Raw genomic sequence first — 25,710 nt, forward strand, 5'->3', positions numbered from 1 at the left:
GGCATACTCACATCTTGCGTATCTTTCCTTGCACTCCATGCCATTCAATCCATCCTATGACAGCAGAAGTAAACACTCATCCTATTTTGTGTCATATTTTTAAGTTTTTAATTATCTGCAGCTTATAGAATTCACCTTAACATTTTAGCATCTAACAGATGATTTTGGATTTTAGTCTCTAGTATTTAGTGCCAAACATTTCACATGTTTTTACAATAATCCGTTTCCCTTTTCCCTTGCCTCTGAGCCTTACCTCTAAGTCATCAAGTGTCTTCGAATTAGGATATGCTGTAGAAGAATCAGTTAAAAAACAAAGAAATGGAATATTGAAAGTGCTTTAAAAAATAACATTCTCTAAGACATAGTCTCCCAACCTTTTTCTAGCAGTGCCCAAACACTTTTCCCTCTCCAAACACAAAAGTCTCATCTGGTCATCTCAGATGCATATAATAAATTTTTTATTTCATATATACATTCTTAAAGCATCAAAGCCAAATGCTTTTATTTTCCCACATTTCAGTAAGCTCCAAGTACAAATTAACTGTTATCATCACTAAGTTCCAAATCCACCCAAACAGATATGCATATTAGAGGGCTTTACTCTTAAAAGTACAAAATTATTTTAATTACACTACACGCTCCCCATTTTGAAGTATTAATCACATCTATTTACACTTTGCCCATTTAACACCTATGCAACAAGATGCAAATTAGACCATTCAAACATATCTGTTAAGTTCAGTTCCTTCCAATACACTAAACAAGGTTACAAGACCCTTTTCTTGTGCTTCAAGTTGCACCGAGCAGTATAGAATTGGATAAGGAGCATAAACCACGTCGATTACCCGAAGACTAAATATGAAGTCTTACCTCCCAAATTACAAAAATACACAACTTCTGATGAAATTTGCTAATTAATATACATTTACTCCAGAATATGAATACAAATAACTTTTATTTAAAAAAAGCTAATAATACAATAGGCATGTCTGAGACCTAGAGTTGTGTTAAAACCACTACCGTGTGCTGTAGGCATCATTTAGGAACTATACAAATTGGTATTTCTAAAAGGTAATATCACTATTCTCCAGCATAAAAGTTATTACGCGAGTTAAGTTCTATGTCATGGTTTGTTAATTCAAGTTGAGCCACTTACACCGAACAAAAAGACCAGAAGCATTATGATCCAGTAGCTTCAAAAACAAACAGCTGTTTTTCCAGGTAGTTTTGATGCAAATCAGACCAATAAGTGTATGCAAATCCCTAATATTTACAGTCAAAATACAGTATCACTCTACAATTTTCTTATAAAACAGTAGGTAAGGAGTTGATGTAGATGATGATGTCGGAGAAAGAGTATTCAGAAAGTCCTTTTCTTCTGTAACCTTCACTTCAGAATCATCAAAAAGCAACCACTTTCCTTCATACTCTTTCAGGCTCTGCAGTACATACAGAGCTTTGTTTTCTAGTCCGCTGGAAGCCACGCCATTTTGCTCACCACGTTCTGCACTGCTCTCCGCACTTCCGTTACTACTGCTAGACTCGGGATTTCTGTTTTCAGTAACTACATTAAGAAACTTCTCAGGGTTAGCTGGTTTGTTGTACAGGTCACAGTCAGACTTGCTCTTCTGCCCCCCAAGAAGTCCAACAGCTTCCACATTCTTTTTGTTCAGAACTTTACCCGGCTGTGCACTGCCATTGACTCTAAAAGAGACTTCACCATCATCATAGTCTTCAGCAACAGTTCTTGCCTCCTCCTCATTCAGTGGTTCTGGTTTAATCATTTCGTACATTTGATCGGTGATGAAGTTTCCCTTATCTAACTCTAGGCTATTAAGATCTGTAATTTTCACAGAAGCTGTGTAGTGTCCACTGCTAATTGTAATGCCGCTGTGCATGACCACCGCAAATAATCCGTAGGTGTCGTTGGTCGGCTTTGTGCTCCATTCTTCCAGTGACAGTTTGAGAGGCGTCAATAAGGGAGTGTTTATCTTGGACAGTCCACCATAGCAATCAAACCTTTAGAAGACAGACAAAAGTTAAGACACCTCTTACCAAAACAGCTCACAATACTGGTTTAAGTGGCCCATATATTGCATCTATATCCTTTTCCTTCTGTTTAAAAGACATGGGCAATCTGAATATAAGAAGTTGCTCACTTTTTAAACTTGCTTATCGAGAACATCTGTCCCAGGCACCCCTGTTCAGTAAAGCCATTTTAACGAGTATGTATGATGTTAAATCTGACAGCCTAGTAACTATATATTTTAAATAGTTAAGAGATTCCCATTTTCTGAAGTATCAACTAAAGTTTATTTTTAAATAGTGATCACAAAAGGAGTTAATTGTTCTGTTTTCATTCATGCATCTATGCGCAAATACTTGCACTTCTTCCCAGACGCCACCCTGCTTTCCAGATTAAAAAAAAACCAACCACACAAACAAAAAACCCAAACCAGAAACGCCTCTTCAACATCCAAGGTTGAATGAGATAAGCAGGGTCGTTTTAATTTTCTTCTAAACCTTTCAAAGAATCATTTACTAAATAAAGGAATACAAATCTATTTTACTTTCAAGTAGCTCTAATGTCACTCAGAAAAACTGAATAAGTAATTTTTCCTCAGTTCGTCTTAGTGCACTGCAGTATACTGCCAATGGTAATGGAATGGTTATTTAAGGATGAGTAAGTTACTAATACTTTCTTATTACTAGGGATTCCTCATTAACTGCACTAAGTTATTCATATAAACAATCATCATCTAGCTGATTTACTTTGGAAAAGCATCTAGCATTCCATAAATACTTAGCATTTTGTTCACAGTGTACAAATTTACAACAAGAAAAGTTTAAGTCCTTTCATTACAATAAGGACCTTCTGAAGAGTTTGAAACGAAAATAAGTTTTGGGACTTTACATTATTGTGTATTAGCCTCCTTGAATGATTCTGATCTTACGTGATCTACATATTGCATCAGCCCAATTTAATGAACGCCTTTACTGGATGATATGATGCCCTATAGATTTCAGTGATGATTCAGTCTTGCTCAACTGTTAGGGTGTTGTAGGGAAAAAATACAGGGGAATATAGACAAACCCTGTAAAATGTAGGTTTCAAAGAGCTAACTACTATTATTAAATTTGCATTTTGTCATAAGAAAGAATAACTATCTTTAATCCAAGGAAACTAGATATGGCAAAACACCATAAGAATAACTGCAGTAACAGAAGGTTACTTGTTTTACTGGGTTTACTTCTGATTCTGCTGTGCTTCTAGATATTTTGCTTATGTTCACAGCCATAAACCTTTATAAATACATTTATGCACACATGATGTCACTCAAGTAATTGAAATCTCACTTTAGACCTAGGCTTACCATAAACATTTGACTACACCAAAAGAAACACAAAAGACAATATAATCAGAAATAATAAACCTTCTGAAAATCCCTATTTTATTAGTAGCCAGGAATAGAGATATTCAGAAGAGAGTCAAGAAACAGAGAAACTGCTTACTGATACTCTAAATCAGAAATCCAGTTCCACTCAAGCACACTGTAACAATCATATTAACAATAAAACATTAAAAAACAGGCTCTACCTTTCTTCTGAATGAGATCCAGCATCAGAAAGATTTGAAGGAAATAAGAGAGGAAATCTTTTCCTATTAGCTTTTTGTTCTTCTTAACATGAATCTGAAGACAGAAAAATTGCATGCCAAATACTCTGCCTCCTCTGACTGATGCACAGTAGTTCATACACAACAAACTTGATTTCTGCAACTACAGCTTTTGAAGCTGTCCATCAGTGGAACTTTACCTACTGTACTGAAGTAATACCTCAAGTTACTCTAGAGCCTTAAGGACTTGAGCTATTTTACTGCAACACTTCTAAACACATAAGGATGCGAAATACTCCAAATAAAGATTTCCAGTGGCATAAGCACTGCTGTCACAATAGGCAAGTGTAACTGTTAGAAAACCTAAAATAAGCCTTAAAAAAAAATTTTACAAATCACTTGCTCTTACCTGATACCATTTCACAGGACAAAAATCTAATTTTCTCACCACTGAATTTATGTAGTGGAAATGCTTAATTAGATGTTACCAGTTACATGTTTTGTCTAAATAGCTTCCCAGTCTGAGCACACTTGGTCTAGCATTTTTTCCCCACCGTCCCACACACACTTGCCAAAGAGAATTACTCATCCCCAGGCAAGTAGGTTTTCACACTGGCTGCTTTATTTAAAAAGAAAACAAAACACACACACCCAACCCCACCCCTCAAAAAAAAAAAAAAAAAACAAAAAACAAACCACCTTGCAAGCCACCATCTAGAAAACTGAATTCCTACTAACTGCAAATATTTATATCACCATTCTCTTCTGCTTCATTTCTCTTTGTTTATTTAAAACTAAGTCATCAGAAACTCAGTAGAGCACAACTGAGAAGCAGACAAGATTTCAAAATTTTTATTGGAGCTAAGAGAAGTTGTATGAAGATTCTTAGTTTTAAAATCTTGGTTTAAGGCCAGCAAAACAGTCCGTTACTAAATATTACACATTAGCTTAAGTCAGCTGGGGGAAGCTCCATCAAAGCTCACTGTTCAAAAACCACCGGAGTTGACTCTAGACACCATGGAGTAAGCCGGTGCTTTGGTTTACGAGCCTCAGCTGTTCCCCACTTGATTTGCAGCTTTGCTTTATTACTCCAAATCAAGAGGTTCAGAAGGGACATGGGTTTGTCCAAGTTAAAACATCCAAGCCAGAAACTGGAAAACAATCTTCTAAAGCAGTTTCAGCTTCATCGCTGACTCCAGTTCTACCTCTGATTTTTCCACTCTTACTTCCTTAATCTCTGGCTGCTAGCACTTGGCAGAAAATGTACAGCATGATTCGGAGGACACATGAGGAACACCACAAGAGACTGGATTCAGTCTGACCCGGATATAGGTCTGAGTAATTGGGAGCAAGGACCTGAAGACTGTCAGGACAGAAGTAGTAAGTAATTCAGGAGAAGGCTGGTTATCCTGCAAGCTGCAAGTATTTCCTCATAGAAACAAAAAAGTAGCAAATGCAGGAGCAAACTGAAGGTAACATCCAGGTTTCCTTTCACATGGACATCTCTGGTTATATATTTTTTTTAATAGCCTATAATCATACCAGGATACCATCTCACATCAAGGGCTACTCAACAATAACATAGTTTTTAAAAGCGTGCAACTTTTTCCCTGCCTTGTTGTGACAGTTAAGTATTGTATAGAACAATGAAGGAGACAATGTTGTACATTATGGTCCTAGACTTCGTATGAAGAGAAGTTTGCAGACATTTCAGAGACAGGAAGTTTCCTTTCCACTTCGTCAGAAACCTAGATACTCCTAAGAACAAATACTAAACACAGGCAGAGCAAGAATTCCAGTTTTGACAATCTTGGAAAACTACCTCTAAAAGCATCTTAATATAATCTTTTACGCTAGCTATTTTTCAGATCATTATATTGACCACAGTTACCAGTACTTGCTTATAGAGCATCCTCTGACCAACCAACTGTAAACTTTTATTTGGTATTGTATACTGCCAAAGGTCCCATACACTTCAAGTTCTAAAATATTGGTGACACAGTATAAACTCCAGGGAAGACTTCGTGCATTAGACTTCCTGCTGACAAGGTGGCTCTAAAGGTCTAAAGCCAACCAACAGGGAAATGCAAAGCAGAGGGAACTAGGTGGATAAAAGGCCAAACTAATTTGCACCTCAGCAGCTTACTGCACATCCCAAAGCAGCTCCGTGTTAAGTGTCAGAACTACCCCTAGCCATCAGGTTATAAAACACAGGCTGCAGGAGAGAAGTGTGCTTGGCTCTCTGCAACATATGCCAACTACGGGGATGCAGAAACCAGCACAAGTTTTTCTTCCTTTGCTGCGCCCAGCAACACTGATGCAGAAAGCAAAAGTTATGTCTTCGTGGCTACCAAGAAAAGTTGAAAATACAGGCCAAGTCTGTGAATGTCACTAAAAATTGTATAGTCGCTCTCAAAAACACAATTAATGGTTTAACAATTTTCTGAACTGAGGGAATATTTTACAGTTTTAAGAAATCTTTCCTGATGAAGCCTTCTGTCGTTTTTCATTATTTGAATCTTACTGGAGAAATAAGTTTACTGCAAAAGGCTGTGCATAAAGTGTCATGTCATTGCTTCATTTGTGCACAGTACTGGAGGGACAGGGTTTGGGGGTGGGTTTTGTGTTTGGTTTTTTTTTTCCTCCTTTCCCAAATAGAAATACCTAAATTCCTAAGTACAAAAAAAATGTAAAGAACACTCATAAGAATAGTATCTTTCAAAATATAAGGATTTCTACAGTATATAATGTTAAACTGATTGCTCAGCAGTTGAACATCAATGACATTGCTATTACTGTATTTTTAAAGGAATTGATCAATGTTTCTGTACTGTGTGTTAGCACTTTAAAATGTTTATCTCCTGATTTTTTCCCCCAAGTTTTAGTACTCACATTCAGTTAGGGACCAAAGCGCACTACTAGCTGCAACCATAAAATTCAGTTTTGTTCTCATTACTTGTTCTGCTAAAGTACTTAAACCTGCCTCTGAACTCATACAGACAGGTGGCACTAAAATTAAACAAAGTTTTAAGAAATATCAGGCTATCAGGCTGTTGTAAGAATACAGATAAAACAATTTTTGTTAAGAAGTCTCCTGGAAGCGTATCTTCCTGGAGGTAACTTCTGCCACTACTTGTAACAAGAGAAAGCCTTTATGAAATCAGGGGCTATGTCCCACTGGTTTAGGTTAATTTCAATCTAGAAACCTGCTTTTGCTTTTGGAAGAGTTAACCAGACATTTTCATCTCTTCTGATAAGAATTTCCTTCCAACAGCACACCATTTTATAATATAGTCAATCTGCATACTCACTCTAAGCCACTAGCAGCAAAGCACTTCAAATGAATTGTTATAACTTCAGGCATTTTATCGAATAGAAGGCTGCGTTCTGCTTCTGTGTAATGATGGCAGTTTTCGCAGAAATATTTATCCTCTCCCACAATCCTTTCCACTGATGCAAACTGTGAAATTGCCCATTTAAGAGTCTTCATTTCTGTTTTTGGCTCTGGAGAAACTATAAAAGAGAATCGTTACATTGACAGATATGCTATTATTTAGATTTCCAAGGCATCCCACCAGAACAACAAAACAGAATATGTCAAGTTAAGACATGTTCAAAAACTACTATCAACTCTGTAAAGAATACTCAGTATGTATGAAGTAGAGGATATATTCAAATCTTTGAATCATTTCAAGAAGTGATAAAAATACCACTTGGATGTTATGGATATTATTACTTTAAATCTATGGTTTTGCCAAAGCTTGTCTTCAGATCGCACGTATTAATTCTGTTGCCATGTCTGGAAAGGAGGTACCCGTATTTGAGACCAGAATTTCTCTCATTAAGGCAAACTTCCAAAGTGACCAAAAAGTTCCCTTTCACTTCTTACATTCTGCCTCCCCTGACAGCTTCACATTGCTGACGACGAGATCACCTACACTGCGGTAGCATTTTACATGTGAACACCACCACACGCACACACTCAACTCTGAAGGCCTTCAGCAAAACAGGGAGTGCAAAAATAGTAAAAGCTACTCCAAATTAAGTCCATGAGAACTACAATTCATTTCTTTAAAATTCAGAATTTCAAAATGTATTGTTGCTGTCCTTACTTTTGAAAATATCTAAAAAATAAGTATAGATCACTAGAATTTGTGAAACATACCAGAGGACTAACATTTACAAATAAAAAGCAAAGGCTAGTAAGGTAATGACAGTCTAAAACACTGAAAAAATAATTTTGTACAGTAAATTAACAAAAAAAGGCTGGTTTCTCATTTCTTTTATTTTTGAGAAAAAAATGCAGCTATTTCTTATAAAATGAAGAAAAACCAGAATAATTTCTTATCCAGGAAGAAAGGGAAAACCCAAATCAAAGAAAATACCTATTTATAAGCAGGAAAAATTAATGCACATAAGTGAAGGACTGTAAGCAGTCTGTTATGTGTTAAGACCTGAAACAATTTTAATACTGTCTGAACCCGTCTACATGATCAGTGCTGTGTTTCCAAAGTCTGAAGTTAATCACTGCAAGAGATAACAGAACAGCCTCTAATTTTAACCAGCACAAACAGGAGCAGCGTTCCTCAATACATATGGCACTGTCCTTCCTCAATGGCTAGCTGAAGTAGAAACATACACTGCAGCCACTGTAGATAATTACTTACTTTCAGAACTCTCTTCAGTTTTAGAAAGTTCATCTTCTTGCACCGGAACACTGATGTCCTGAAAATCTTCTCTTCTTTCAGTAAAGCACTCGCACTCCAAGCATCTTGTTCTCAGTACTAACTGGCCCTGGAACAGTTTCTCCACTAGTTCAAAAACAGCCAGCTCTGTACCTAGAGAAAGTATATGCCACATCACTTACCAAGACGCATTTTATTCAAAAGGCACTTCAGAACCAGGCTATCAGTCCTGGCAAAGTCACTGTGTTACAGACAGGGCCTTTCAGGGATTCCAGATAGGAAAAACAGTAACAAAAATAATAAAAAAAGAGAGCTGCTTCTCACATGCAATTCTCACATAATCTGCTTGTCACTGAGCGGGGAGCCCCTTTCTTGGCCCTCAGACCTTAATTCCCGTTTTGAGATTAGGTTCTTGTTTTATACGTTAAGTGTGACAGTGTCACATTCTGGAGAATTTCTGTTTGTCATCAATGCACTGCCTTCTTAGTACAGATTTCTAGTCTCCTCGGAGAACATCACACTTGTATTTTTGCCTGGTCTCTATTTATTCTCAGTCCTCTCCTCCAATACTTTCTGAACTTGTTGGCCAATTTTTGTCAAATCTGCTGAAGAAATTGAGATCTCATAAGAGTCTGCATTCCTTCAATTTTTTTATTAAAATTGGTGGTTGGATCAGAAAGAAAGTTCCAAATTACTAACTACTGAATTCATAGCAAGGCCCTTCCCTCAGAAGTAGCTTGTTCCACTGGTGCTAACAAAATCCATACTTGCCAGCCAATTAGCATATATAATACATCCGGTGTCTTTCCTAGTTCCTGGGAAGAATGAAAACACGGAAGGACTGGGGACTAGGAAGGAGAGGATATGTGTAAAGACTTGGACACAAAGCCACAGCCAATTCTGTCTGCTCCTGACAGTAGTCTTCCTTTACATTTTTAACCCACTTGCTATTTCTATAGATGACAAAAATTAGTGATGCTATAAACCTGGTAATATTCTGACTTTTTTTTTATATTGTACTATGATGACGTAATGTTAGATAAATACCTTTTTAAGATCTAGGCTAAAAAGGTCAAGTTATTAAAAATTTTTTAAAAATCAAACGTGTATAAAAATAAATTCTCTTTCATAAAAATATTTTTCAATTCCTGAAAACGTTATTTTGTATTTAGAGAGCTCTGCTGGCTACACAGTCTGAAGGCTGACTTCCCACACATTATAATTTCTTAATCATTCTAATTTTAAGCCCATACACTTGTTCACCAACCTTCCTTTTTTGGTTCTTTCTCAGTTCCTTTTTCATTATGGCTTTCCACAGGAGACACTAGTTCACGATATTCTTCTTTAATATTGTTACCATTTTCACACTGTACAGATGAGTCTTCAAGCTCACAGTCATCATATTCTTTCCCTGGGTCTTTGGATCCCAAGTTTGTAGTTAGCTTTCCTAGACTATAAAATTTAGACAGAATACTAGGCTGTTTGCATGAAGATTTCAACCAGTTTAATCTAAGCCGCGACTTCTTCTGTGTTGGCTTCGCACTCTCGTTTTCACTGGAACACTTGGCAATGGCATCAGTTTGATTTTCTAGCTTTTCTCCTGTTGCTTTCCTCTTTGACCTGGTTTGTCTTTGATTTTCTTCTGCTGCAATTTGCTCTTTTGATACTTTGGATTTTTTCTTTGCATTGCCACCCTCAGCATCGCTTTTTCTTTTCCCATTTCCTTTCAGTAGCTTGTCTTCAGCTCTCTCCCCAACGTGGCTACTTGGTACATTATCCTCCTCCTCAACAGCGTTGGCAGTTCCATTGCTCTCAATGTTCTGATTAAGTTTTTCCTCCAGTTTAGCTGTAGGCTCTTCCACGGGCAGTTTGTTCAATTCTTCCTTCTTCAGCAGCTGACACGTTTCTTGAATGTTACCCAGGATACACTGCAGAACCTCCTGCGCATCGTGCTGCAAGTAGCCTTCATACATAGGGTTGAGCTCTCTATTAAAAATAGAAGTAAATGAGCAAGGCAATGAAGACTAGTTATTCTTTACTGACTAGCTAATATGATTTGAAATTTAAATTATGGACCTTAGATATAAAAGCAGGGGAGGATCCTCTCAGTCACAGCCTTATGCATTTAAACGCACATCCAGTTGCAACCCAGCAGCGGTCCTTCTCAGGTCAATGAGAATACTTAAGGCTAAGTACTGTTTTAAATATACTGCTGTATTTAAATTATATTCTTACAAAATTAAAATCTACTTTCAAGTTTATGATGTCATTGGGGTAACAATAAACACAAAAAACTTCCTATAATGATGCCCCAAATTTAACACCATCTACCTCCTACAAGCCTCTAATGCCGTTCTGTACAATGACCTCAAAACTTTAGGTGAAAATTCTGTCAATATGTTTAAGACAATTTGTACCTAAGGGTATTTAGTAGCCTTCGTGGCTGAGTGGCAAGCTCATCTGTGTATTTTTCCGGATTTAAGAGAAAGCTGGCTTGAAGCTGCTCAACTGAAAGAATCAATGCATGCAAACTGCAGATGAGTTCGTAACTTGCCAGTGGATCTTCTTTACAATTTCCCTGCAATAACAATATAAAAAGAATAAAAATACTTGCAGTTTTGTCTGTAACAAGTTAATTTTTTCTCTCCCGCCCTCACATAGCATTCTGACAGACATTTGACAGATTTTTTTTGCCTGCTATGGGAAACAGGTGAGTTTCAGGCAATACTGCTCTTTTGCCAGTAGGAAACAAATATAAAGCCAGACTATCCATTATTTTCAAAACCCAAACCATCTTTGCCCAAACTCCAATTTCCATCCAAAGTACTGTATCAGAATTATTTTAATGTCAGAAACATGGTGAGATATCTTCTCAAATTTGTTAAACCGAAGACTTGTGCTTACAAGTTTGCAGTCTCTCTGAACACTCAAATTCAAAACAACTCAAACATATCTTCACCTAAAACAGCACTGTTGAAAAAATACTGCAAAACTTCTTACAAACAGAAGAAATCAGAGTTAAATTCTCATTATAATCCCAGCACGCAGCCTCACTTGCGAAATTACAAGTAAAGGAACGTGCAGTGAGATACGTTACCTTTTCTGCTTTTTGCTCTCCTTCATCCTTCAAAGATTCTTTCTTCCTTGAAATTATATTATATAAATGTTTTACTCCAGTTTTGAAACCAGGACAAAAATATAATACCTGAAAGCAACAATTTAAAACAAGAGAATAATTGGTAAAGCAAGAAGTTACTCGATATACACATCCACATTTACAATCAAACTAGCTTTGTACCTCCCGAGGCTGCTGCACAGCGAACAAAGATGCAGGATTGTTCATAGCAAGGAGGTGCCCAGAGTATGTAAACTGAAAAATTACCCAGTCAAGGCAGCCTACGGTGCACACATTTTCTGCAGTATCACTTTGGTTTTTTCCCCCAGTGTAATTAGATTCCCTTCTTATCACATCCAGACACCTTTACGTACTAGCAAACTCGGAATCTCATCCACTTGTGCTTAACCAAAAGAAAATCATCTACCTGTGGCCCCTGAACACGATCTTACCTGAAGTACGCTGTTAAGGTAACAAGTGTTACCCAGATTGTTCAAGCCCACAAAAGGCAACATGTTGTCTTTCTTCTCACAGCTAAGAAGTGAGGGAGGCTGTGCTGCAGGAACAACCTGGTCACTATTAAATAGAGAAAACAGCATGTAAAACACAACTTTTGAAAGTTACTCCTTCTGGTATGCATGCACATCTCTCTCCTGGCCATCCACCGTCTCAGAGCTGGCTTACAGAATTCACAGCCAATATATACAGATGAAAATCACATCCAAGTGCTTCTGAGAGTGTCCGTGTGGGCATTCAAACAGAGGCTGCTCAACTGCAACCCTTCTTTTCAGCAACCTATGCAAAACCAGAAAGGTTTACAAGCAGCAGGCAAATCTGCTGTTAGTTCCGATACATATTTTTCAAAAAATACCAGGAGACCGATTTAAGGAATCAAAAAAGTTTTTTTTAAATGCCTTTGTATGTTCTTTGTTCATTCCTAAGGCAGCACTAAGAAAACCATCTCATACATTTTCTGTCATTATCCCTGACTTCAGGTTCTCAGGTCCACATCACTTCATTTCTGGACACAAACCAAAAGGATAAAAACAGAAAACAAACAAACAAAAAGAATCAATGAACCTGGCACATTATATGCAGTGATAACGCACTGTATGGACACAATAGAACCAAAGAGTAAAGTCTCCACCACATTTGTAATTGGTCATGAATAAGCAACTTTTCCCATTCAAATTTCCTCACTAGCTGCAATGAAACAAGCAGGCAGATTTGCTCAGGGCTTGAAACACCCTAATGAATGACAGCAAGCAGCACAATTGATTCTTTTTCTTGCCACAGAAATAACCTTTGAAAACCAATATTTTTTTATTAAAACTAATTTTGCAAAACCCTACATTTTAATATACTTTAAATAATTCAGCTTCAGAATAACTACCTTTTTTTAACTTCTGATAAGCTAACTTCAAGTTATTAAAAAGTTTATACCAGCCAGCTAAACATCCACAGTGCAGCAAGCTTGTTTCCTTAGAAGTAAATAGTTAGCTCAGTTTGACTAACTCAGCTTAGGGCTTTATTTATTACATGTTGAAGCACATATTTATTCAAGAAAATACAACTTAAATGAGCAGATAGGGCAGTATTGTTTACCTATTATATAAAACATAACCCGTGTTCAGCTACTGGACTACTTTCACAACACAGCCAGACACGCTTATTCAGACCGAAACTCTTACATACATCTCAGCGCCTCTGAATTCTGAGCTCTTTTGTTCATTTTCCTGGGACTCTGTAAAATCCAGCGCTCTTTTCGCTTCCTTCTTCTGGAAGAGCTTCAGCGAAAGCCTGTTCTTCTTGGAGGGGCTCCCTCTCGCAGGCCCAGTGCTGTCACTCGGCAGGACCCCGGGCATCTTTCCAGGCGGGCAGGTGAGCGGGGGAGGCGGCCGGCCCGGCCGGGAAGCTGCGCTCGCCGCTCACACCTGGCGCACAGACACACGGACCAACAGACATACAGACACAGGCGTCGCCATTTATTTTCAGCGCGGGAAGCAGCCGCGGCCGCCGGAGCGGAGCCCCGGGCTCTGACAGCCTCCTCGCCTCGCCTCCCCTCCCCGGCGGCGGCGCCCGGAAAGCCCGGCCCGGCCCGCGGGACGCTGCTCCGCGCCGCCCGCCCTCACGGTCCCTCACAGTCCCACCCGCCCGGGAGGCCGGTCGTTCGCCCGCCGGCGGAGGCGGCGCGGCGCGGCCCAGCCCGGCCGGGCCCCGGGAGCAGGGGGGAGCCGATGGCGGCGGCGGCGGCGGGGCCGCCCCTGCTTACCGCTACATGCCGGCCCGGCGCGGGCCGCCGCCGCCGCCCGCCGGTTGCCATGGGGACCGCGGGGCGCCCCGGCCCCGCTTGCCCCGCCACGGGAAACTTGGCGCGTTTTCCGCGCCGTCAGGACCCGCGCCCTCACCCCTCCTCGCGCTCAGGCGCTCGCGGCCGCCCGGCTCAAACGCCGGAGCGGAAGCCGCAGTCGGCGCCCGCCAGGAACGAAGGGCCATGGTGTCTGCCGGCGGTCTGTCTCCCGCAAGCTTAGCGACGACGGAGCGACGACGGAGCGACGCCTCCGCACAGGCCCGGCGGCAGCGCCGGCGCCGCGCCACCGCCGCCGTCAGGCATATGCGGCGGGCAGCCCCCGGGGTCCTTCCTGGGCGCGCGCGGGCGCTGGTAACGGCCTGGCCAAAGGGCTCGCGCTCGCGAGGGGGGAGGGGCGGCGGCTGAGCTGAACCATTTCGCCGAGACACCCCACTCCAGCGGCGATGGATCGGTCCCGCTCTAAGCTCCGCCAATCACAGCGAGAGGCGCGCGGCCCACGGCGGCGCCGCTCGAGCGGGCCTGAGGGGCGGGGCTGGGGGCGGGGCTTGCTGCCTCCTTTTTCGGTTTTTTCCCACTCGGCACCTCCCGTGGGGTCTGCGCTGGGAGGCCGCCCCGGCGGCGCGGCGGGGCGTGCGGCAAGTCGCGGTTCCGGCTGAGGCCAAGGCTGCAGAAAGTCTTGGTACAGTCATCAGCACTCGCAAAAGATGGTATTTGGGAAAACAGTGTAGGTTACTCCATTCTGCTCTTTAAACTGGCCCCAACAGGGAGGGCTTGCTGACATAGCCGCACTAGGAGGTCTGCGGGAACCTCTATGTATAAACAATGTATGAGTGACTAAGTCTGACGATGTCTGGAAGTGAATGTGTGGCATTATGTGGCAGCTATAGATTCACCACACCGCTTATGAAGGCCCCTTCCTACAGAGAGGCTAAGACTTCCCTCCACCCCCCTGCAAGCTAAGGGTAAGGTTTGTCTTAAAAATCTTTGACAACCAAACTGATAAGAGACTGTAAAATACATCTTGTTACCTCTGTAAATGAAGCAAAGTAAATTCTAGCCCTCTGTGACTCCATCTGTAGATGCTCCCTACAAAGAGAAACAGTTCTGCTTAACCTAAAGAGAAGTGCACTTTCATTTTTTTAAATAAAAAGAATGAAATATTTTAAATCTAATGTTGGTCTTGCGACAAAGCAAACATCTGCGGAACACCGACTCATTCTGTTTATGATGAAAGGCCTCAGTAATTAATTTGTGACTTCACTTGCTGTGAGTTACGAGGTCTTGTCTTTATTACTTACACAATGGCTTCCATATTTCACAAATTCATCTGGCTCTAAAAATTGCTTTTTATTTACTCCATATAAGGTCTTATATTCTTCACAGCTCTCTGGCAGGACTAGGACAGTGTGAGACAGGAGAAACAGGATGGAGGCGTTGCTGTAATAAACATTTCTTACGAAACATGGATCAGCTACATTAAGTCTATATACTGTGATGCTGTGTAATTTAATATTGCCCAAAAATGTCAGAAATCTTTTAAAGATTCATCTTTTACCTTGAGAACTAAGGAACTCTATGTGGCAGTCACAATTTTTAGGCACTGATGTTAACAGTTATATTAAAAGAAAAGCCTGTTAAGCCGAAACACAGCTGTTTATTGCAACTACATCCGTGACTCCACTGGAAAACTTTTGTAAAAGGTTTCTAAGTTATTCAGGAAGATATTTTAAAGGATTAATTTCATAACCAACTTTAAGCCATGCCCAGACCTAGGCCTTAGCATCCCTTCACTTTGGGCGGAGTTACCCCAAAATTTGAGCACTCTTAGTACAGCGCTGAAGGACCCAAGGACAAACTCCTGCTGCCTTCCCTGAGCATGGCATTGTGCTGCCTGCTAAATACTAAAGCAAACTAGATGGCATCAACTCACGCACGGTTGCCAAAGATCCACACCATTCTTCAAAACATATTAGCACTGGTAGTGTCCTATCCATGTTCGTGGGTGTTTTACTCCCCTCCTTTCAGGCAGTTCCCTCGTGATTCATGTACACTTTTTAAAAAATTATTTCCTGTACAGCAGTGTATATCTTTGCAATTTGCTGTAAAATAATCTTAGTGCTAGAAAAAAATTGGAAGCCTAGCACTTAGTCTAAATAGCATTTTTTTAAAGCAATTTTATTTTGAAAATTTCTTTGTGATCTTTTTGGATGTTTTTTACATTGCTACATGAATTAATTATTACTGCAGATGAATATCCCTAAATATACATTTTAATTATGGCAGAAATTATATATACTCCGGCAGTCATATACATGCTTACTACACATATTTTGCTTTCTCTTACAGGGTAAAATATCCTTATATGCCTGCGCACAAACACCCCCATCACCCAGCCAGGGTTCAGATTCTCAAGGTATATATTGACCTAAAGATTTATTTACTTGGCTAGTGGGGTTTACAAAGCTCTGCAGTTGGCTAGATACTGAGCTCCCATTGAAAGTCACTGAAGCTCCTGACCCGAGTTCTGCAGTGTGACGTTCAGCTTCACTTCACAAGTGTTGCCTTAAGTTCACTGCAGCTAATAGACGCTCAGGACTACAGAGGTCCTTTTGTGTGAGACAACAGGTGTGTGTAAGGAAGTCTTATCCAGGTGGGTGGTGCTCAGAAAGTCATGTAACTGCTTGGTTGCTTAATAATGTGTTTCATTAAATCTGCTTTATGCTGCTGGTTTGACTGGCCGGCTGAGGAGCTGCTTCACCGAGAGCTGGAAGGTGCTGAGCAATCAAGACCATGGTGGCAACAGAGTGATGTAATAAGAAGGATGAAATCTCAAAGTCTTTGGACCTTGAATCAATAACAGATCGGAATAAACTCCAAGGGTAGGAGTCCAGTTGCTCCAGGTAGGCTTGTGTTCAATACGGCAGCGTGTCCTGACAGATCTCAAGTCCAATGGTATGACTAAGGCCACTTATTACTTATTGGTATTGCATTTCAATAAAAGTCTACCCTGTCAAGCGCGTGGTTTGCAATCTGCTTTAACAAACATGATAAAAGACTGTTTATGTCCAAGGATCTGACAATCTGAGAATCTAATTCCACATGTACAAGTGTTAGGTAAGCTGCAGGTATGCCTGCGCCTAGGAACACCATCAGTGACTTCGGAAGGCCTACATTTGGATTTAAAGTTAGGCTTCTGGACATTTACAGGCTCATGGTTTAACTTTCAGGTGCAATCACTGAGTGAAAGAGGAAAGGGAGGCATTAGCTGAGAGTATTTTTGCAGAGACTGGAAGCGTACACCGCTTTGCACATGGTAGTAGTGGGGCTTTGTTCTGTGTATTACAATTTATTTGGCTAATGAAGTAGTTAAGTTTTAATAGGTATAATGATGATTTTAGTCAACAAATGCATCTGCCTCACAACCAATACATCAAGTTAAGTACAAGACAGTAAAGTACTTCTCAGAATACTTAGTCAGCACACGTTTGGAACAAACTTTACCTGCCCTTTTTTCCCACAGTATGGGGTCTGTTTCCAAATGCTCCTCTTTCAAGAGTCGTCTGTGCCATCCTGTGATGAGCCTGTTGTGCAGCCCAGTAGATCTCAGTGTCAGGTCTTTTTACTGGATACGTTGTACTTTTTCTCCTGGTAATTTAATCTGATTAGGTGTAATCCCTATCCTGCTCTAAATAATTTCTCTGCCTTAACATACTCACAAATTGCTTCCTAATTTCCCAACATCATTATTTTGACCAAACCATACATACTCAATTTTTGTATCTTTACTTGTAAATTAGTTCCCTTTGGCTTCTAAAGACAAAGTCAATATATTATAAGAGAGATTCTGGTTGAGTGATCTTTAAGCGTCCCCTCTGTCACCAGTGTGGAAAACTGTTCGCAATATACAGAGCACTATGTTTTTCAACTAAATTTTATATGCATTAAAGCATTAGTTGCTGTTGATTTTAGTGTACTTAATTTTAATTCTGTGCCATCAGATGGTGATTTTGAGGTCAGTGCAGTTACAGCATTTTAAAATTTGGTCCTTTAATCCTGTCCTGTTTATTTTTTTTTAACCATTGAAAAGGACAGAGTCATTTTCAGATGTTTCTTGAGTAGAAGTTAGCAAGGTGAAGAGAGGTGAGGTCAAGAGATGAGGTTGGTTGGGTGGGAAGCCACAGGACAAGCAATCAAGGACACAGCAGAGATGGGCTGACCACACTAAGTAATCAGGCTGATTTTCTAATACAGGTGCCGGCAAGACTCGAACTACCTTTGAAGTATAAGAACTACCGTAAAAGTCAGGATTCATTCTCGGTATTTCCTGCGCATTCCTGGAGGCGATTTCAAGTCAAATGACATGAGGTAATGTTTGGTGCATGAAATGAGGCCTTACAGTTAGCTAATTTTAACAAACTTCCTAGGAGACCTGTTTTGTTAATGGGTGGGGTGAAATCTTAGCTGCAATTCCATCAACTGATTGGGTTTTTAAATTTGGCAGTACAATCACACCCCTGCCTTTGCTTCCTTACATAGGTATACATGCATACAGCAGCTGGGATTACAGTCCAGGTAATCCTTATATCTGATGGTTTAAGGCACAGGAAGCTCTCCGGGAAGTGTCACCACTCGGCATACCCAGGGCAGCTTGGTCAGCCATTAAAAAATACCAGTGAGGCCATGATTTATTTTTAGGCAGCAAATATAGGAGAAGCAGAAGCTCCCCTCATTGGGAAGCGACTGCACCCACCAGTCCAACATGATGCCATGCTGTCTGAAAGGCACCGGCACAGCTCCGTCTCAAAACCAGCCATCTGACAGCCCCCCTTCCCACCTAGAGAACCAGAGGAGAGAACGCGCAGCTTAGTGAAATCTCCTCTTTACCAGCCTTTCACCCTCTCAAATTTTTATGCACCCTCTTAAAATAGGGTTCCCTGTCACTAGTTAATGCAGGGAAATTTTTCCAGCAGGAAAATGTTCTGTTCAAATGTAAGGAAATGGAGATTATTTTTTTTCTGTATCTCCCCAAAAATAAACCAACACCTAATTAAATATTTATGGCAGCTTAGCACACTCAATAAAGGAACTGTTGTCTAGAAGCCTCCAAAGCTTCAGCTTCTTACAGTGGAGTGTTTCAAATACAGGCCAAAGAGGGAGCAGGTGCAAAAGGCAGCAATTGCATACGTACAGTCCTGAAACACTCAAACACGCAAGATTAAATTATGTCTAATACTATAGACTTCACAGCCGTATGTTATAAAAATAGCTGCACTGGGAAACTAGAGATCACCACAGACATAGCCAAAAATAACCATATGAAATGCCTGGAAAGAGCAGATTCCCTAGAGGTGGGATTTCTGGACTCATGGAGGAAGTCTCCAGTACAGAGCACTATCCCCTGCAGGAAAAAACCTCCACAACCTCTAGCTGTTGCTGAATTTTATAAATTATAGCAACTTCCAAACCCTGCAGCCATATCAGCAATAGGCCTATAAATCTGTCAGGGTTCCCGTATTGTCAGAATTATTCTGTGAATTTCATGAACATTGTGCAAATTGTACGCAGACAATGTGCTCTTTCAGCAGCCTTCCCACTCCAGTCACAGGGATCACCCGGGGAAGGTCTGTACCCTGTGCTGCACTCTCTGCGGTTCACATTAGCAAAACCTAATTTGTTCTTGTGGAGTATGAGTCTTGGTCAAACGCCCTATGGCAGGAAAGGTAAGAAACCATTAACAAAGGTGAGAATACTGACTATAAAGTGTCAAGACATGAGTGGCTTCAGGGAGGAGGAATAGAAATTAATATTTAGGGCTGTTATTGTTTGGTGATCCACAGTTCATGCAAGCTGTGCCCCCTTTCACAACCAGAAACGCAGGAACAAATTGTCTGACTCACTTCACCACACTGGAAAGGGAATCTGACTCGTCCTGCAGCAAATAGCCTGGGACCTTCACAAACCCTAAACAATTCCTACTCGATGAGCTACATCTGCTTGCAGAGGATCTCAAATAATTTCATAACCGATTATTTAACTTCGATACGGTTATTTTGGTGCATGTGGGAACAGTTTGACCACTGTAGAATCACAGTCCCTTTGAGAGAAGTACCTCTCCAGGGCTTTGCTTGGTTTTTAGCAATTCAAGGGACAAGTTTGTGCAATCTGATGTCAGACCAAGGGGGTGAGGCAGCAGCAGAGCTACTGTCTCATGTCAGGGGTGAGAAATTCTTCTTCACTGGATAATGCTAACATGGATTGCAGAGCAACTTTGTGGAACAACCCAGAGGAGAAAGGCACCTGGGAGGGAGTCAGAGAGTTACTCCAGCTCCATTTTTACTGTCCCATGTAAAACCTAGCCCAAAAGCTTGACCTGTGTGACCAGTTTTTGTCTAAAAAGCTTTAGATTAGGCATCCTTAAAGATGCAGACTAGTAAAAGCAGGAAATAAAAAATGAGAAATGAGTTCCTTTCCATTTCAGCTTTGAAAAGGCAAACATCAGCTTGGAGGTCTGAGCCACAAACGATGAGCTTGTCAATGCACAAACCATGATGTGCTGCTTCACGCTGGAGAGTTTATCGGTTTTGAAATCGAGATGTATAGCTCCTGATACTGCAGGCAGTATAGAGCCTTAGCTCTCATTTATCTCTTTCTTAACTTAGGAGAAAACAGAGTTGGCTGTGATCTAGGAACTTCTAGAGCTACACATGCATCTATGATACCATTACACCCATAACCTGGAGATAAAGCAGATTAGTTCAAACAATATAAACGTGGTTCTGTACACTGAAACTGCCAAAGGCAAGATGATTCTGTGACATAGGTCTGAAACAAAACAGTTCTCCTCAAATCTCTTTGAAAGCTAAGTTCTGCAGTGCAGAAAAACTGATGTTGTGTAAGTGGTCCCATTGCATTGTTAGGGGTGTTTTCCCATATTTTGTCTGTCTAGGCATATTTTCTTTCACAATTCACAGCCTGCTGCTCAGTTTAATATAACATATGGATCCACAGATTCGCCGGTAGCAGAGGCAGTGCAGTTTTGCATGCTGGAATTCAAATGAGAAGCCAGGTGCTCTATTGCAAGCCCTAATTAAAATAAAAATAAAATCTCTCCCTGTCTCTGTTCTTAGGTCAGAATAACATCTCACAGAGCTGTAACTCACCTCTGGAAGCAGAGGCAGGAGGAAACACAACCTGCACATTCTTGCACCCTCTGCTGGTAGCATCTCTGTCGACAGACACACCTAGACCAGATTTTATAATTCCTCTCAAACCTGGATGGATACATTCACATTTAGAGACATGAAACCACCGTTACAAAGATTCAAGTTTCAGGTAAGGATTTGGTTTTAAAAAAAAACAATCAAACCACAGTCGGTTCTTTGTAGCAGAGCCATTTCTGCAAGGTTTTTAAGGAATTATATAGCAAGGCCTCCATGACCCCCAGCGTAGCCATATCAAGACAGGAACCGCAGAGCCTTTTGTGTCCCTGCAGGGCAGAACAGACCATCCTCCACCAGCTGCTGTTGCAGTCAGCAGGAGCCAGAGCAGCCGAAGAAGAGGTCTACCCTCTCCAGCCCCATCGCATGCTGCCTGCAGATGGCTGTGGTCAAGTGTCTCATCGCCCTTCAGGCAAATCCTTTGGTGCGGGTGGGTCTGTGCTGGCCCCGTAGCAGAGCTGTGCCAGGTCTTGTCCCCATCACAGAGCCATTCCCTCCGAAAATGCTGAAGTCCCTGCTGGAAACTATCAGCAGAAGAATGGGATCTAGTGATGCCTGTCAGGTTCCTTGCCCACCCCAGAGACTTAATAAACATTAAAATTAAACACAGCACTTTGTTACTGTCAAAGACATCATAATGCGAGTGAAGTGAATAAATCACTCCAGTAAAAGCAAAACTTTATTAAAGCATTTATGATATTAAGGTATGTAGGAGCAGATCGGTTCCTCCTTTCTGCCCCATCCCGTAGTACAAGAAGGGGCTGTAAGTGGGTCACAGGAGGGTGGTGTCAAAGAAGAATAATGCCTCCTCATGCAGGCTGCAGTCAGTCTGCTCAACTCACATCTCCAAGAAGACACAACATTAAATGCCCTTGCTTGGCTTTTAAAGAGGGTTGGCAGTTTTGTCACAAGTAACATCTTTGACCTTCGGAGCCCTGCGAAGCCAAGGGGTCACAATTCACCCTTCAGCCTGGAGCATCCTCCACAGGAACCACAGGAGTCTGGGGAAATGGTCTTCTCTAGGTGCAGCTCATTGGGAGTATTATAGATGAGTTGTCCCCTGAACCATCAGGCATTAAACCACTATTAAAGCACAGAAACTCCCAGCATGGCAGGTCAGTGTGAATTAGTCAGACCATTGCTTGGACCAGAGTGACAAATCCCATGTGACTAAAAAACCAGAAAACCAAAGCTAAGGCAGAAAACAGCTGAGCATCTCTGTTACGGATGTATGTGTTCTCTCTCCTGTGTGAGGCCCGGGTCATGAACACACACGCCCACTCCCTGGGTAGCTGTCACACTCAGCTGCCGTCACTGACATGGGCACACCAGCCTGTGCTGCCACCAGGCTGGGTGTGAGGATGTGCAGGCAGAGTGGGTCTGGCCTGTGCTGCGGTGCCAAACCCCGCCGCAGCGCCCGCCACCTCCTTTGCCCCCTCACCCTTCAGTCCATTATTGCTTTCCTCTAAAAATCAAAATATTCTGTGTTCTTGGCCCACAGTAAAAGCCAGTGCCCTAGACACAGAGTTGAGGGTGCTTGTCTTTATTGTGACCGTGGGCAGCTTTCAGTAGTATGGCAAGAAAATAGCTGCTCCATAAGAGACAGATAAAGAGCAGCCAGTTAGCAATATGTAGGGATATATGCCCTGCGTGTTGCAGAGCAGTGCCAAACAGAGCTCTTGTCCCCTCTGAGTAATCCTCTTGTTTGGGTGACGTGTTGGTACATGGGCATGGAGCTCTGTGCAGGCCAGTTTATGCTGTCTCTCAACAAGCCGTCCTGCAGACATACCCTATGCTGTGACACAGTTCCTGCACAAGCCTCTTGCTAGCTGAACCCATGTTCTGCGCAGTATATTTCTTCTACCCTCTTTTTAGTGCAGAAGCATATGAAATGCAATCACACCCTAATAGATAAGCAGGAGTTGGAGACTGGGATGACTGATAGAAAACAGGAACAGAAAATACAGCAATGACTGTAGATCTATGGAAAAATTATAACTGTACATTACAAGATATATATTTAACTGAAATAAGAATTTGCCTTTCTTTAAGTAGATTTGGGGTCTATAAACATATGCCTGAATTCCAGCTACAGCTGCACCAGTGCTGACTGCCCTATAAACAGTAGGATTTCTTGTTCATGCTTGCAAAGACATAGCGATTTCTTATAGGCAATGCAACTGTAGCAAATTGATTTGACAGGAAAGCTCCCATGGTTTGATGTGAACATCTCAAGAGTGATCCGTGTGCCATAAGGAAATGGAGGATTTTCCTTACCTGTTTGGGGATCACTGGATGTGCACAGCCCAGAACAGCATGGGGCCAGCAGCTTTTGAGTGAGCCTGAGGTTGGTTACTGGAGGCTGTATCTTCTCCCGGACGCAGAGGCCACATCTACCCTCCATGTATTTCCTGCCTGGCTGGGGTGCGTAGGGAAGCACAGATGCTTGGTTTGGTGTGTGAAAGGGAGCGCAGTTAGCAACACATCCCAGGTGTTTTTAAATGTTATGATTATCTTGGCATGGTCCATAAAATCTTCCCAAATTGAGCTACTTTGTTGGGTTGATATTTGTATTCCTGTAGCACCCAGATACCTGCAGAAGCATTTTGCCCCATTCATGCTACCAGCTAAGAAGGGACCATGGAAGGCCATAGCCATGCCAGCCACGTGTGGGTGGATGGGGCAGGATTTTAGCATTCGTAGACCATACAAGGCAGCTCCTGTGAGCACAGCAAAGGGGGAGCAGTTTGCAGACTGTCTACAAAAATGGATGTTGGCACAAGTGTAATGTTGTATAGAACAATAGCGATTTTGTACTGAGTTTCCAAAAGGACTTGATCACATGAGCCCCTGGCCCCATCACTGCAGGCTCTGAACACCACATCAACTTTATCTTCCTCCCAGCATGGGGCAGGAGCTTCACCCCGCTCCTCTCTTTCTGCTCTCGAGAGCTGCAGGGAGAAACCCCACTGCAGAGCAGGCAAGGGCAGTGTCTCTGGGAGTAATTAATCCCAGCAGCTGAAGGAAACATGCTTCCCTGGGAGTTCCTTCACCATCCAAACCACTGTCCACCTTCAGAGGGATTACAGACAACCAGGAAGGTCTGGTCCATGTCTTAAAAAAAACACACATAAGAAAAGCTAAATCAGGTGGTGGAAGACTGTAGGAAACCACATTCTTCTTGTTGTTCTTTTCACCTCTATATTGACCTTTGAAAATGAGACCACTTTAAACCTGAACTGGTGGCAGCCCTTGGGCGGGATCTGACTCACAGTGTTCCAGGCGGCAAGGCTGACCTCTTGCCATGGAATTTCACCTAGTAATTCCTATGGCAGAAAGAAATCCTCTGAGCGGGTTGTCTGGCTTCAGAAGTAAATTTAAGTGCCTGTGGCTTGACGAATAAACATTCTGAAAACGTTTAATGACTCACAACCTTGCCTAAGAATAGCTGAACTTTGCAAGACTGAAATACATAGCGGAGAATACGGCCTCTGACACTGCTCAAGCGTGGAGCTGAAGGACGCTGTGGGAGAAGTGGAGGGAGGGGCTGTGGCTGCACCGTGGCTGCATTCCTGCCATCCCCTCCCAGCTCCTGGCAAGCTGCATCTCGGAGACTTCTTCAACCATCGTGTCCAATAGCCACCTCTTCCACAAATGCACCTAATCTGCTTTTAAACAATTAATCATGTTTCATTTATACACACAGCAAAGTACTCCTCTCTTACCCTGTTTGTTTGAAAGCCCTGTTATTCTATTGGATTAAAGAGGGGGGTCACAGAAATTTTATACATATACATGTTACGCTTCTGAGCACCTAACATTTCGTAGAAGAGAGACTCTGTCTTGAAGTTATCGAGCAAGTAAAACCTCAGTGACTGAAAAGGGGAACCGATTTTGATTCAGTTTGCTCAAAAGTGGTTTTTTTTGGTAGCTGTTGCTTGCTTTTCTGGGTCATGCTTGCAGAAGTGCGTGCTGTGAACTGCCACTGCTTTCCTTCTTACCCCCCCCGCACACTTCTTAACGCTTTAATCTAACCCCAGGGAAAACAGAACAAAACACAAGTTCAGCTGAATGTCTGAAACCACAATAGCTTCTTGTAGGTGCCCAAAGTTTCTGCTGCAAAAGCCTTGTCTTTAGGGCTCAGGGATGGTCATGGCTTTGGGTGTGAGCCTAAGGGATGGGTAAAGGTTAAGCTGCACTGTCCCAGGAGCTGTGCCTTGAGGTGAAAACCCAAGAGGTGCAAATTGCAGTGTTGGTGGGACCACAGGAGCCTGAAGACTCTGCTCTGATTTACAGCATTTCCCTCTCAGAGTTGAAAGGTGTTTGGGCTCCTGTCGAAGGAAGGGGGAATCGCAGTGGGCCTCATTCATCCCCAGTGGATGCTGAGTTCATAGCCCAGATGGAGGCCATGGAGCTGCCCCAGCATTGCTGGGGCTGCTGCTCTCCCATGTTCTAGAAGAGCAGGGGTTTGCCTCTATGTCTCAAGACAACTGAAATCAAAAGCTTAACCTGAAGTAAAATACCTAAAGCAGGTATTATTGCAGGTCACTAAACTACTGCTTTCTACCTGTCCCCAGAGCCTAAAAAAGAACTGTCATTACAGGGACTTGCTGGGGAGATGAGGAGCATGTAAATCACACGGGGTAAGGCACATGAGGAGGCTCAAAACCTAGAACTCTGGTTGCATTTTCTTTACATTTTCCACGTGATCACATTAAGGGACCGACGTAAACCGGACCGGGCTGAACGGCTGAGCTGGGGAACAG

The 25,710-nt window shown here is 42.0% G+C and overlaps 1 protein-coding gene and 1 long non-coding RNA gene across 5 annotated transcripts; one reads left to right on the top strand and one right to left on the bottom strand.

The window, feature by feature from the left end:
• Positions 1-441: 441 nt before the first annotated feature.
• USP1 (ubiquitin specific peptidase 1) lies at positions 442-13,846 on the bottom strand. The gene is made up of 9 exons (XM_075097387.1): positions 13,689-13,846; positions 13,112-13,350; positions 11,869-11,992; positions 11,399-11,506; positions 10,719-10,879; positions 9,569-10,287; positions 8,284-8,454; positions 6,928-7,129; positions 442-2,019 (listed from the first exon to the last, which is right to left on the bottom strand). The coding sequence occupies exons 2-9, from the start codon at positions 13,279-13,281 to the stop codon at positions 1,290-1,292; spliced, it is 2,385 nt and encodes a 794-aa protein (XP_074953488.1). The 5' UTR covers positions 13,282-13,350; positions 13,689-13,846; the 3' UTR covers positions 442-1,289.
• A 261-nt stretch (positions 13,847-14,107) lies between these two features.
• On the top strand, positions 14,108-22,402 carry LOC142059091 (uncharacterized). 4 transcript variants are annotated; one of them, XR_012661199.1, is made up of 6 exons: positions 14,328-14,451; positions 16,074-16,627; positions 17,248-17,340; positions 17,979-18,092; positions 20,855-21,059; positions 21,220-22,402. It is a non-coding gene; the product is annotated as an uncharacterized LOC142059091 (long non-coding RNA). The 4 variants fall into 4 exon arrangements; XR_012661201.1 differs by lacking the exon at positions 17,248-17,340 and having other exon boundaries at positions 14,108-14,689; XR_012661198.1 differs by lacking the exon at positions 17,248-17,340.
• Positions 22,403-25,710: the final 3,308 nt, after the last annotated feature.

The sequence above is a fragment of the Phalacrocorax aristotelis genome, chromosome 6 (genome assembly GCF_949628215.1).
Source record: "Phalacrocorax aristotelis chromosome 6, bGulAri2.1, whole genome shotgun sequence".
Classification (NCBI taxonomy): domain Eukaryota; kingdom Metazoa; phylum Chordata; class Aves; order Suliformes; family Phalacrocoracidae; genus Phalacrocorax; species Phalacrocorax aristotelis.